The sequence below is a fragment of the Amphiprion ocellaris genome, chromosome 15 (genome assembly GCF_022539595.1).
Source record: "Amphiprion ocellaris isolate individual 3 ecotype Okinawa chromosome 15, ASM2253959v1, whole genome shotgun sequence".
NCBI classification, from domain to species: Eukaryota; Metazoa; Chordata; class Actinopteri; family Pomacentridae; genus Amphiprion; species Amphiprion ocellaris.
This window is the reverse complement of record NC_072780.1, coordinates 31,678,457-31,693,513: the sequence shown is the minus strand read 5'-3', so window position 1 is coordinate 31,693,513 and position 15,057 is coordinate 31,678,457. Positions and strand designations below refer to the sequence as shown.

Sequence of the window (15,057 nt, the reverse complement as noted above, 5' to 3'; positions counted from 1 at the left end):
CAGCGTGTTCTGTTCCAACACTTTAGTGTTTTTTAGTACCCTTTGTACTGTACTGTTTTGTACTAGTTGCAGTACTGTAGTGTATGGTAGGAGTCGCAACACAGCAGACCTTTGTTGTAGTTGTAGTAATGCAGTGGTTTGTAGTACATATGGTATTGATGTGCTTTGTAGGAGCAGTAATACTGTAGTGTTTCGTAGTACTCTTACTACTCTAGTGTTTTGTGGTAGTTGTAGTGCTGTAGTTTTGCAGTACTTCTAGTACTGCAGTGCTTTGTGGTACCACTGTGGATGCCTATGCGCAGCCGGAGTTGCTGTTCAGCTCGGTGTCGCATCTTGAAGCTCTTGACGGCGTCCAGCAGGGCGAGCGACATCCGGGCGACTTCCCGCCCGTGAAGCTTCCCGTTCCTGACCGGCAAACCGGACACCACCATGTAGGCGTCGCCAATCGTCTCCACCTAAAGGGGGCAGCACACACAAAGTGTCACCTGATGTACACCTGCCATAGGTGGACAGTTAGCCTGGCTAAGCTCAAAGACTGGCTGTAGGGGGAATGTGTTAGCTTAGCTTAGCACCAAGACTGGTTGCAGGGGAGGAAAGTGCTATCCTAGCTTAGCACAAAGACTAACAGCAGGGGGAAAGTGCTAGCTTAGCTTAGCACCTAGACTGGTTGCAGGGGAGGAAAGTGCTATCTTAGCTTAGCACAAAGATTGACTGCTGGGGGAAAGTGTTAGCCGAGCTTAGCACAGAAACTGGCTGCAGGTGAAAAGCGGTAGCCTAGCTTAGCACAAAAGCACAGCATTGAGGAATCTTTTACCTTGTAAACATCAAAGTTGTCAATGATGGCATCAAAGCAGGTGTAGAGATCGTTTAACAAGGTCACAACCTGCAGGTGATAAGCACAGCTCAGATAAATATCTGACATTTCACTGAAAAGATTTACTGTGTTCTAATATGTTTTAACTACCAGCATCTGTGTTCTATTGGGTTGTAGTGAGTTGCATCTTACCCATTTGTATGTAGAAACTGAAGTTGATTTTGACATCTGACTTGTGAACAGAAAATGTGTTGCAGTGTGAACTCACTCCACTAGACGGCAGCATGGTTTTAGGTTGCAACCTGCATGTGTTCTGATATGAATCTGCAGTTTTCTCAGTTCTGCTGGGTTCTACTGACCTGCAGTGGTGTGCTCTCAGCAGACATTGCGGTGAAACCGACGATGTCGCTGAAGTAGATGGTGACAGAGTCGAACGCTTCGGCCTGAACCATCTCACCTCGTTTCAGCTGCTCCGCTACAGAACTGACACAAACAGAACCAAGACAGTACTGGAAACTGTGCTGCTCTGTAGTACCTGATATAGTACTGCAGGGTAGTTACTGTGGCACCATCTGGGTGAGTGGTACTGCAGTACTCACTGTGGTAGTATCTGGTACAGCAGAGCCTCAGCTTTGCGTTTCTCCTCATGATAAGCCTGAGTTCGTTCCTCTACCAGCTCCTCCAGGTTGTTGGCGTACTGCTCCATCCGAGACAGAAGGTTATCCAGGATGTTGGAACCATAACCTCTGAGGACAGACAGACAGACAGACAGACAGACAGACAGACAGACAGACAGACAGACAGACAGACAGGAGTGGTAAAGAGAGATATTTAGTGTGTTGCAGTAAAGTGTCCTACAGAGGGTTCTGGTTCATACAGGGGCCCCTCACCTGCACCTGTATTGGCCCCTCACCTGTGCTGCTTCCTCAGCAAGAGCTTGATGGTGTTGAAGTCCGGTCTGTCGCTCGGCTCTTCGCTCCAGCAGCGCTGCATCAGGACACTGAGCTCCTCACTGTGACTGTGGACACAAAGAGACGGACGAAGAGGAGGGACACCACCCTGAGTCACCGCCTGGACGATCTCTGAGGGGAGACAAAGAGACACACAGACAGACAGGAGGATGGAATTAATGACTTGAATATGATCAACTGAGAAACTTCACTCTGCAGGATGTTGTTCTCAGTCTTTCTGTAAAGTTAAAGATTCTGATTGAAGCTGTAAACTGATGCACATTTCAGTTCTTTGTCTGTTTGTATTTACATCTTCACTATTACTCAGCCTAAAGTAACAGATTACTTCTAACAGTAGAGTATTGTCTCTGATGTCAGATGTAGATTTCATATATTTAAATTCAGGCTCCAGCTTTCATTCCTGACATGGTTTGGTTCCTTCAGTCCTTCGTATGTCCAACTTTATTTCTGCTGAAGGACTCAATCCTCAGCATGGAGGAAACCAGAGTCCACTAGTTTCTGCTGCTGGAAGGGGTTGTGTTGCTCTACCTTTCTCTGGAAAACACCACAAAGGGGTTTAGTCGCCACCTGAAGGAGACGTGATCCAGAATGTTATACCTGTTGGTTCTATTGTGGAGGTGGAACCAACAAACATCTGGTTTGTTTCCTCAGACAGACGAGTGTCAGTGGATGGATCAGTGACATGTGAATGTGCTGACGTCCAGCTGCCATGCAGGAATGTAAATAATCAACACAGGAACACACAGATTCCAATTCAGATTCAGGTTTAGATTCAGGTTCAGGTTCAGGTGTGACTGATCACTGACCTTTGGGACTGAGGGACTGGGAGTCCAAGTAGAAAACTCCTCTGAGCAGAGCCACCTCCTGCAGAATCACCCCAAAGCTGTAGACGTCCCCCCGCTGAGTCCCACAGAGGGGAGGACAGTCTGTCCTCAGCAGCTCCGGAGCTGTCCACAGCTTCCCTGATAACCAATAATCAATATATCGATTGTAGCCAGACCACCGATCATTTTATCCACAAAAACTGTGACAGAAAATATTCACTAAAGATAAAACAACGATAACTATAATAGTGTGTGTGTGTGCGTACGTGCATAGTAGGCGTGTGTGTCTTCAGGACAGCTGCTCGTCCTCAGACTCTGCAGTCCGTAGTCGGTGATTTTGAGGACGAAGCGACTGTCCACCACACAGTTGGATGACTTCAGGTTGCCGTGGGAGATGATGACACTGTTGTGGATGAACGCCATCCCCTGGAGAAAACAAACAATGAAGTAAACACACACAGGTCATTCGTGATAAATAAACATGGAGACAGCCAGTTGACTCCCTGCTGCTGTCTGATTGTTTGTTTGTTGGTTTGTTGGGGCAAAACTGATGCACTGGATGTAAACAGAACAGTAACAAAGTAGAAACAGAACAAAACAAACTGAAACTGAAATGACAGACATGGGAGGCTCCGCCCACATATTCTGACTGACAGGTTCTGTCCTCTATGGCTCTGCCCATCACACTGTGCCCTGCCCCCAGTCTGACTGGCAGCTTGTTACCTTGACGATATCATTGATGAGAGAGTATCTAAACATCCAATCCAGTGTGATGCTGTCGCTTTCCATTAAGTCCTGGAAGACAAAGACAGACAGTGTTGGACATTTCTACACTGTCAGGACATTTCAACACGGAGGAAATTTTTACAATGTGAGGACGTTTCGACACTGAGAGGACATTTCTTCACTGTGAGGACATTTCTAAAATGTTAAGACATGTCTTCACTGTGAGGACATTTTTACACTGTGAGGACATGTCTTCACTGTGAGGACATTTCTAAAATGTTAAGACATGTCTTCACTGTGAGGACATTTTTACACTGTGAGGACATGTCTTCACTGTGAGGACATTTCTAAAATGTTAAGACGTGTCTTCACTGTGAGGACATTTTTACACTGTGAGGACATGTCTTCACTGTGAGGACATTTCTAAAATGTTAAGACATGTCTTCACTGTGAGGACATTTTTACACTGTGAGGACATGTCTTCACTGTGAGGACATTTCTAAAATGTTAAGACATGTCTTCACTGTGAGGACATTGTCACACTGTGAGGACATGTCTTCACTGTGAGGACATTCTACACTGTGAGGACATGTCTTCAGTGTGAGGACATTTCTGCATGGTGAGGACATGTCTTCACTGTGAGGACATTTCTAAAATGTTAAGGTATGTCTTCACTGTGAGGACATTTCTACACTGTGAGGACATGTCTTCACTGTCAGGACATCTATTCTCTCTGCTCTCGGCCTCGTCTCCATGGAAACACCGTCCTCCTCTCAGGATAAACTAACTGTGAGCTGCAGTTTGTTAAACAGTATAAAGGTCTCCAGCCCACGTCCACCTACAGCTGCATCATGTCTCCTCATGTTGCTAGGTTACTGTGCTGGCAGGTTGCTAGGTTACCGTGATGGCAGGTTGCTAGGTGACAGCGCTGACAGATAACTAGATCTGAGGGGTGGAGGACTGAAGCTGCATCTGCCAGTGGCACATACTGGTTTTACTGGGATACTGGTGGGTGCATATGTGTTTATACAGCTGGTAGAGGGCTGACACAGGGGTATTGATTATTGATATAGTGGTATTGATTACTGATAGAGCAGTATTAATTACTGATAGAGAGTACTGATCACTGATCGAGCAGTATTGATCACTGATCGAGCAGTATTGATCACTGATAGAGCAGTATCGATCACTGATGGAGGTTAATGATTACTGATAGAAGGTATTGATCACTGATAGAGTAGTACTGATCACTGATCGAGCAGTATGGATCACTGATAGAACAGTATCGATCACTGATCGAGCAGTATTGATCACTGATCGAGCAGTACTGATCACTGATGGAGGGTAATGATTACTAATAGAAGGTATTGATAACTGATAGAGCAGTATTGATCACTGATAGAGCAGTATCGATCACTGATGGAGGATAATGATTACTAATAGAAGGTATTGATCACTGATAGAGCAGTACTGATCACTGACCGAGCAGTATTGATCACTGATAGAGCAGTATCAATCACTGATGGAGGGTAATGATTACTGATAGAAGGTACTGATCACTGACAGAGCAGTATCGATCACTGATAGAGCAGTACTGATAACCGATGGAGGATAATGATTACTAATAGAAGGTACTGATCACTGATAGAGCAGTACTGATCACTGACCGAAAGGTATTGATCACTGACAGAGCAGTATCGATCACTGATAGAGGGTATACTTTGCCGACAGTCGCAGGGCTGGGTGTACCTGAAGGCTGCCTCTGGGACAGTATTCGGTGATGACACACATGTTGGGTGGGTCCAAACAGGCGCCGATGAAGCGGGTCAGGTGTTCATTCTGAACATCTCGCATCTGCAGAAACACAAAAGCTGTTTGTTCAAATCCCACTAGAACCACAGACAACCCAAACAAGGTACATGAGGCAGCCAGGGGGACGGGTCAGTTAGTGGGTCAGTGGGTAGATAGGTAGGTAGGTTAGTGGGTTGGTCAGCAGGTAGTTAGTTCTATAAGACACTCAGGAAGAGTTCTCTGACGATGTGCTTACGTGCTTCAGTTCAAACAGAACCTTCCGGGTCAATTCGATGCGTTTCTTGTTGATGTACTTGATGGCTGCCAGGTTTCCCTGCAGGAGACAAACCAGCATCAAGACTCAGCGTTATCATCGAACAGCACCATGTGATCAGACTGTCGGTGTCAGCTGTCGCACCTTGTAGTATCCAGTTTTGGTGTAGATCTGGAAGTTCCCCTCCATGGTCATCAGGGAGCCGTAGTTGGATCCTTTCTGCAGAGAAATTCACCAGTCAGTAAAATATAAGGTTCCTCACAGATCTATGCGGTCGGAGGAATTATTCATCTGTTACACAGCAGGTTGGATTTTATTAGAGGAGCATCCAAAAGAATCCAAACAGTCCAGAATCAAATGGCTGCATTGAGCCAAACCAGCTGATAAATGTTTAGAGATTTTAGGAAGCACATTTCTCAGAAATGATCTGATTTTATGTTCCTATATTTAACTCTAAATACCCTGTAGTTTAACACCACAGTACTGTCATTAACGGGTTCCAGTGAAGAAGACATTAAATGTGGATCAATTCACTGTTTATCTGCAGGGAAACATTGGACATTAACCCTCTGAACTCCAGCCTGTTTCTGCATGCTTTCTGCTCCTGTCTCATTTTCTTCACTGTGGTTTATTTTCACTGCAATCTAAAGTCCTGCAGCTCTATGGAAACAGAACAACATGAAGAAGGAGAGAGAACTCAGGAATGTTATCTATCAGTAGGACTCAGAATGATGGAAATCAGGAAAACTGAAACATTTTGTTGATTATTTATTTTACAATATAAAAAAAAATCCAGGGATCATCATGTCCAACATGTGTCCACAGATATTTAAACTCTGGAACTAATGTTGTCTCCACATACCGTGGATATTAAACTATCTCCATGCTTCCTCTCCAGACTTTTCTCTCTACTCTGCTAATCAGCTGTAGAAAAATATTTCACCATGCTGAATGTGTCTTCCAGCAACTTGCTCCTATCGATCACAGCTCAGTCAGTCATGGAGAATCAGACCAGGAGGTAAAACGCTTCTGTTGTTTCCATGATCTTACAAGTGCAAACTGTTTATTTTTGGAGATTTAATGAAGATAACATGACTGTTCAACCTGCTGGTGGGTTTTGGGGTACAGAGGGTCAAAGCAGGATTTATAAATAAACCACATTAATGACAGTGTGTGTTCAGAGTGTTATGAGTTGAGTGTTACCAGAGACATGGTGAGTCTGCTGCAGGTTCTCTTCAGGACTTTATCCAGGTTACTCATCTGGACGTCATCCCAACAAACTCTCCACAGCTGAGCCGCCAGCTCGCTCTCCAGCTTCAACTTCCTGTTCAACACACAGCAACACAGGCGTGTGTGTGTGTGTGTGTGTGTGTGTGTGTGTGTGTGCGTGTGTGTGTGTGTGTGTGTGTACTCGCTTGTACAGTCAAGGTGCACAGAAGTGAAGTTGAAGAATAAACAGGACAGTGATGAGTGAGTTAAACAGAAACACAAATGGAGACTGAGAATCTGCAGGAGACAATGGACTGATGTAAACACACCTTCAAGCTGTGGACGAACTCTGAGCTGAAATAAATTTGTTGTTTGCAGCTGATACTTTAACCACATCCTGATAGAGGGTTTAAAGGGATTATAGAGGGGTGTTTTTAAAAGCTTATAAAGGTGTTATAAAGGGCTTATAGAGGGGTAAAAAGGGCTTATAGATAGGCATTAGGGGCTTATAGAGGGTTATAAAGGGCTTATAGAGGGTTTAAAGGGATTATAGAGGAGTTATAAAGCGCTTATAGATGGATATTAAGGGCCTATAGAGGGGTAATAAGGGTTATAGAGAATATAAGGACTTTTAGGGGTATAAAGGGCTATAATAGATGGGTATTAAGAGCTTATAGAGGGAATAAAGTTCCTAACTATTGAATGTCTTCTAAAGAAGTAAAAGAGGAAGCAAATAATCTGAGGCTTTTTATCTGTTCTCGTGTTAGCTCGTTGGTCATCGTAGACAGTTTTCAATATTCTCAAAAAACCCTGAAAGACCCTTTTAAGTAACTTCAGGTAAAACCACTTTAATGAACAATGGAAATGTCCATCTTTCTTCCCAAGAAGCCAGAAGAGATGAAAATTTTCTCCACAGCTGAGTTTATTAAAAGCAGATTAAGTAAAACAGGGTTTGACTTTATTATCAATATATCAGCACTTTGATTGATGAACTTCAGACCACAGTCTGTTAAACTGAAGTGTTCCAGTCAGGATCTTCCAGCAGCTCAGTTCATCCTTGGAAGAAGCTGCTGACTTCACTGTTCAATCAGAGTGTTGATGTATTGACAGATGCATGGATCAATAATCCCAAAGTTCCTGCACATTAACTGTAAACAGCAGAACAGAAAACCTACACAAAGCAAAACATTTATTAATCATTAAAGAAAAGAAGACGGACGGCTTTGTTTATCTGTTTTTATCTACGTCCGTCCTTCATCCTGGCTCGCTGTGATCTCTCTATCATCAACCAGACAGAGGAGACGAAAACAGATGAGAACAGACAGATAAAAATAAAACAGATAAATCAAAATTGAAACAAACAGACAGACAGAGGGGTAGTGAGAGTTAAAACCTCACAGTGTGTGTGTGTGTTGCTGCTGTACTCTAAAGTCTCAGTGAGGCTCACAAGTATAGAAGCCCAGGCATGACTCTCTCTGTGTGTGTGTGTGTGTGTGTGTGTGTGTGTGTGTGTGTGTGAGTGTGTGTGTTTCTCACCTGTAGATGAACACTGGTGACGGTGACGATGATGACAAACACGAAGCAGATCACCATGGAAACCATCTGATGCATCGTAACTGTACCTGAGATGGAGGAGAATGTCCCCATAAGGACAGAGAGAAAGGAATGTCCTACACTCTTCATTGCACATGTTTAATGTCTTTGTGAGGACCATTCACAGTTATTGTGAAAGCGAGGTCCTCACGGTGACATAAATGTGTGTCTGTAGTTGTGCGTACGTGTGTGCAGGCTGCGTGGGGGGGTTCTCGTTCTTGAAGCCACATTCAGGGAAGTCAGTGGGTGGAGAACCTCCAGGCCACTGGAAGCTCAGACCTTCCTGCATCATCAGCTGCTTCATGCTGCTGTTATAGACACACACCACCTGAACATACACACACATACACACACACACATTTGAGGAAACACGGATCCACATTTTTTGACCGCTTTTCTGACATTTGAGACCATCTGATTAATTCATCAGAAAACAACTGCTAGCTGCAGCTCTGGTTTTAAAGTTTGTACCTCGTCTCTCAGGTGTTACACTGAATGACATCATGAGTCAGGTGTTTTACCCTGAAACTCTCCAGAGTCGACCATCCGTCATGTCCCACACAGCGAAGTCTATCTGTCTGTCCCCGAACTCGTCCATCTCCACCGTCCCCATCACCCCCTGCAGAGTTACACAAGATGTCAACATCTGGACTCAAACATCTGATCCAAAAAACACCTCAACACAAACCTCTGTCTAACAATATCTGGATCCAACTCTGCTCTCTGTCTTTATCTCTCTGACTGTCTGATAAAATGTTTTTGTGAATAAACCTTTTGTTGCTTTTGTTTACTGAAGTCGAAGAAACTGAAAAACAATTTTCTGAGCTGATTTGGAGCCTCTTTAATCTTTTGTAATGTGTTTCTGTTCGATTTTCAGTTTTTCTGGATTCACACATCTGTCCTCTGCTCATTTATCATAGATTTATATCATCTGCATTTATTATCATCTCAGGAAAATTTCGTCAACTGTTGTCTCAGCAGAGACACGACCAACAAAAAGTTAAATCCAAGAAAACCCAAAAACTTTCAAATCAATCATAATTATAATCACTGATAGATTCAATCAGCAGCAGCTTGTTTACAAAAACAAATTCACTTTAAGAAAAATGTTAGTTTTGTTCTTTTGTTCACCTTTAAAACACTAAATGAAAACACAAACAGTCTCATTTTTATGTCTCTACTAACGTATAAACGCAGATGTGTGTATTTATTTTACTATGTATGTAAGTGAATCTGTAAAGCTCAGATTTTTATTTTTTGTCTCAGTTAAACCACATGAAGCTGCTGCAGGATGAAACTCAGCATCACTGAAGCTTCAGGAGATCAATTGAAGGAACCAATCAATGAACCTGCAGTTGGTTTCCTGCTGAGGATCATCAGAGTTTCTGTCACAGAAAAATAAACCAGCTTGTTACTAAAACAGAACATCAGAACCTCTGTGTTTTGAAAGAACACTCAGCTGACTCACCAACAGAAACTTTAATCAGCTGCTCGGATCACTAATGAACTGTTAAAGCTGTTTGTGAGTCAGACCAGCAGATTTAAACTAATGGAGGAAACACTTTGCATTCCAACGCTCCACCAGGGGGCAGCGTCGCCCAGTCAGACAGATTCAACCTCTGATTCCTGAAGAAAATAAGTTCAACTCTGGGTTCTGATATCTCTGCTCTGACCTTCAAAAGTCTTCTGGATTAATCCATTAACTCTGAAAGAAGAGACCATCTGTGAACATCCCCACGATTACTCAGCTTTGAACTGGTTCAACCCGATGGAGGCTGAACGTTTACTGAGTGTTTATTTAGCGTTTAGTGGGAGTCAATTCCAAACCAACTGAAAACATGTTGAACAGATAAAAAAAACAGCAAAGACACAAAAGTTTCTCAGAAGGAACACCAAGAGACACAGAAGAGACACAAATGGACCAAATACAAAGAGACACAACATAATAACAAACAGATGATATTTCTATTAGGGCTGGGACTTTAAGGTGTTAATTACGATTAATTAATTATAGCAAAAATAACGCTTTAAAAAATAATGCATTTAATCACACCTTTCTCAGTTCCTCAATTTCTGGCACACTGGTAACATTGATGCACACTCCAGCCCAGTAGGTGGCGGTAATGAACCTAAAGTCTGTTTGCCAGCCGCAAAGAAGACACACAGGACTCACTGAGTGACTCGGTGCACAAGAAAGTTTGGTGAACAGTGGAGAAAGACAAGACCATATTGAGCTTGTTGGGAGGAAAGTTTTCTTTTAAAAAACTGTGCGATGGCAGCTTGGATAAAAGCCTGGTTGTGTACAAATTGTGCAACAAAGAGTTTTCTGATCACTGCAGCACTTCAAGCCGACAGTGTCACCTCAATGTAAAACATGTTGCTGTTAGCACAGACAGGCTACGTGTCCACAGGACCCTTTATTCTCACATGGAAACGCGCCGCATATGAATATCACCCACTTAGTGGACGGGTGTCTAGTGGCTTACTAGGTGGTCACATGACAGCCTTTCAGGCCTTCAGTCCAGTAGATGCATCGGACCAACATGTCAGCTTTGTCGCAAACCTTCTCTTTTATTACGAAAACTGTTCAGCAAAAAGTATTTCTGAAGGCATTTAAGGTGAGAAATAAGCTGCTGAATCTGTCCTCTGTCCACGAAAGTTTCAAGATGCGCCGGACCTCGGCTCCCTGTGACGAATTTGCATAAATGAAACTACTTTATGCAAATGAGCTCTGGAGCGATACACCTTACGTTTAGCTATGACAGTTCTGGTACTGGCAAACGATGTAGCCAGCCCATAATAGACCACTTTTCAGGACATTGAAACTGCTCGAGTTTACAAAAAGTCTTTAAATGTTGAATATAATCGCTATAATTGGACTTTGAGTTTGCAGTAATCTGTGAATGTAGCAGACAGATGAAAAATGCAGATAAATAGAAATGAAACAAAAAATTTTTGTGTCAAATATTGATATATATTGACAAAAATGCTATTAATGGCGATTAATTAATTACAAAGCCTCTAATTAATTAGATACATTTATTACATGTGCACCACCAGTAATTTCTACACAAACAGATAAAACCACTGACTAGACACACAGAAGGACAACTAGATGCAAAATGTCTGCAAAGGAACACAAACGGAGCCCAGAGAGACCAAAATAGTTGACTCCAAACTACCTGTATTTTGTTAATCTTTAAAATCAATCACGTTATGAGCAACTAATTATTGCGATTTAGAAAAAATTTCGTTTTTGACTGACAGCTGTAATGGTGAGGCAACACTGTCTGCAGGTAAACAGAATGTTATTGGTAGGATGAGTGCTACTGACATTAGCAGTGTGTTGGTCATTCAGTCAACATAAACAGCCTTGAACTAAAGTTTACATGAACTTGTAAAGACCACACATAACCACATATGTGGACGCCCAGAGATACAGAAGGAGGAAACTGTAGAACACCAGTAACACTGTAGAACACCTGCCTCCATCCAGAACTGGACAACACTAGAACCTTCACAGAACACATGAACTGTGTGTCTGACAAAAATATCAGCTTCTTAGGTAGGTTGAGAGAACAAACTGTCTTTTTTGTAAAAAGCCTCAGCAATGACTTCTGCAGAAAACAGACCAACATCTGCTGTTTGATTCCCACCACCCACTGGAACATCAGCTGGCTTCATCAGAACCTTACAGAACCAGGCTGAGAACGTCCAATGCAAAGGAGAAAAGAAAATGAACTCACACGTTAGTAAAACAGTGAAAACCTGTGTTTCTCTCAACTGACCTTTGTGAAGTCAGTGATAAGAGCTATAAAAACCAACAGTACAGCAAACAGACAAGAAGACCAGGAGGAACATCACAATCACCATGTATGAAGATGCAGAGTCTCAGAAACACAACCAGCAACACTCTCAGGATAAACACCTAACAGCAGCTGAGCAGTGAGGTGTCTGCAGTCCAATGAGCACAGACCTTCATATAGGAGACAATAAACTACATGATACATTCGAGGACTGTGTAAAAGCTGACAATCGGAAAATTCTGTCTGTTTTCACAGTTTCTGGATGGTAAATGGGGATATCTGATGATTTTTTAAGGATAACATGATTTTCAAACATGCCAGCAGGTTTCAGGGTTTGAACATCTTTCTTCGCTTTTCATTTCCATCCATCCATCCATCCATCCATCCATCCATCCATCCATCCTCCCCTCTGACGCACATACTCAGTGATTGATGGCTGCTGACTGTCTCAGTGTGTTGGTGGTTAAAAGCTGCTCAATTTAATAAAGAGAAGACAGAGCAGCGTGTTTATCTGCAGCATCAACACATGCACATGCACATGCACATGCGTGCACACACACACACACACCTACACACACACACACACACACACACACAGAGAAATGAGGCTGAGTCTGTTTCCAGCTGATCCTGGTTTTGGTAAAAACTGAGGTCCAGTTTTAAAATTTAGATGTTAAATCATCATGGTTAGTCAGTCTAAAAACCAGGTAAAGAAGTGCATCTCCAAACCAATTTAAACCAGTGTAAAAGCAGTGTGAAGCAGCGTAACACCACTGTAAAACCAGTGTAAAAGAGTGTAAAGCCAGTTTACCAGTCTAAGCCAATGTAAAACCAGTCAAAACCAGTGTAACACCAGTGTAAAACCAGTGTACTGTGGTGGCTTGTGATGGTCCACTGGGAGCTCAGAGGTCATTGAGGGGAAAAATCAGACTAATGAAACTCTCAGTCAGATTCATTGATCAATAAACACCAATACACTAATAAACCAGTTATTTACAGCCCGTGTTTGTCCTGAAACAGTCAAATGTTGGAGTTCAGACCAGAATCATTCCTGAAAGAAGCTTTGAATCTTCAACGCAAGACAAACCGGAGACAGTTTGAGTGAAACAGATGAACTGAGTTCAGATCTGCAGATAAAATAAAACCTGAATAATTCAGTCACTTCACTGTAGAACTGCAGCAGGTTTTCTGTGTCTGTCCTTGGCAACACAAAGGTCTTCCGTTTTCTTCACATGAAACTTTATTAAGAAGATGTCAGAGGACGACGAGCCGTCTTAATCCTCATGCTGTAAACAGATTCACGTCTTTATGCTTAAACAGATTCATGTCCTCACAGCAGCAGTGAAACTGATCAGATTAGGGTTCGTTTCCAGCTGTGTCCAGCTGTCAGCGTCCTGTGATGGACAACACCTGGACTCGTCCTCCATCCTGGTCGGTTCTGACTCATCGTCTATCCTGGTTCGTTCTGTCTCTGTTCTCTCTGTTGTCTCGTACACATCTGTTCTGTCTCATCCTTAGTGTCTGCTTGTGTCTTTCTTTGTTCTGTCCTCTTCTGGTTTTTGTCTTTTGAGGGATATTCTGTTTTTACTGGACTGCAAAGACCCAGAAGTCTGCTTTGTTCTGTCTATGTCTTCATACTGCTCTGTCTTCTTCTTGTCCTTTCTCTATTTTCTCACTCTGTCTGTCTAGTTTTGTTGCTGGTATCTTGTAAATGCCACTTGGGGACTTTGTCTCTTGTTTCTTTGTCTTCTATCCTTTTCTGTTTTGACTTACAGTCGGTCTTTTGTGCCTGCAGTATTTTGGGGGACATTTGTCGTGATGAAAAGGTGAATCCACAGAACACAGTGTTGTTTTGTCCTTTTGATTCTGTCCTGTCTGTCTTGCTGGTTTCTCTTGTGTCCTATCAGTCCTTGTCTTCTGTCCTCTAATGTCTCATTCTGTTCTCTTTTGTTGTCTCTAGTAGTCCTAACTTGTCTTCATCTACATTTGTCTTGTCATTGTCTGTCTGGCAAGAAACTAGGACCAGCAGAAAACCTGGGCCAGCAGGACATCTTGTCTCCTTGTTTTGTTGTGACTCTCTGTTTTCCCATCTCATCTGGTTCTGTTGATCCATCTCGTCTGGTTCTGGTCTCCATCTCGTCTTGTTTGGTCCTGTCTCGGCATCTTCAGAGTTTGTGGACCCTCAGTGATGTGTCTCTAACAGTTTGATGGCTTCAGTCTGGTTCTGTTTGTCCGTACACATGATGAAACTCCTCGTCTGTTTGTCTTTCAAAGCTCTCACGAACTAAAACAACAGAAATTTTATTTGTATTAGAGTTTAAATCATGTGCAGCCGACGGATGGAGACGTTTTTATAGTCGGTTTGAACTTCGATGATGACGGATCGTCGTCTGTCCCTGGTGTTTGTCCAGCAGTTTTTCTTTCTTTGTTTTCATTTTGTGATGAAATAAGAAAAAGGGGCTTCAGGCTGAAGGTCCAAACCGACTCAACAAAGATCAGCTGCTGTTTTTGGACTTTCAGGTTAGAAATGTTTGCTGAGATCTGGAAGAGTCTGGCAGCCTGAGAAGACCAGATCAGGGGAAACAATTGCCAGATCATCTGAGCTCTGATTTGTCACTTGGATCATTTTCAAACAAACAAGTTCAAATATTTAAAAAAAACGTCTTTACGTCAGAGTCAGACCAGAAACAAAAACTTAGTGGTGTGAAGTCTCAGACCAGACTTTAGTCAGGTCTCCTGCCAAATGTGACACAAATTTAACCAAGTTTAAAGCAAACTGGAAAATGTGACAATGTCAGTCCAAAACCAAGTCAGAAACTAGTTCACAACCAGTCTAAAGCAAGACTAAAACCAATCCAAAACCAGTCTAAACCTAGTCTAAAACCACTCTAAACCCATTCTAAAACCACTCTAAACCCATTCTAAAACCACTCTAAACCCGGTCCTGATCCCTTCCTGCCTCTCTACAACGTCAGCATTTCGATGAAGAAGAAACTTAACTGAAAAGCATTTGTCTGCTTTGACACTTTTTCCTGAAGCTGACAGATGA

The 15,057-nt window shown here is 42.7% G+C and overlaps 2 protein-coding genes across 4 annotated transcripts in view; both read right to left on the bottom strand.

Moving 5' to 3' along the window:
- Window positions 1-15,057, bottom strand: part of npr1a (natriuretic peptide receptor 1a) — a 47,645-nt gene that overhangs the window by 18,317 nt on the left and 14,271 nt on the right. The gene's annotated exons all lie outside the window — the stretch shown is intronic.
- On the bottom strand, window positions 24-7,005 carry LOC129350726 (atrial natriuretic peptide receptor 1-like). Its single transcript, XM_055018158.1, has 12 exons — window positions 6,604-7,005; window positions 5,545-5,619; window positions 5,383-5,460; window positions 5,085-5,189; window positions 3,333-3,404; window positions 2,876-3,035; window positions 2,592-2,747; window positions 1,728-1,896; window positions 1,414-1,560; window positions 1,180-1,297; window positions 815-889; window positions 24-455 (listed from the first exon to the last, which is right to left on the bottom strand). Exons 1-12 carry the CDS (start codon window positions 7,003-7,005, stop codon window positions 207-209), a joined length of 1,806 nt encoding a protein of 601 aa, XP_054874133.1. The 3' UTR covers window positions 24-206.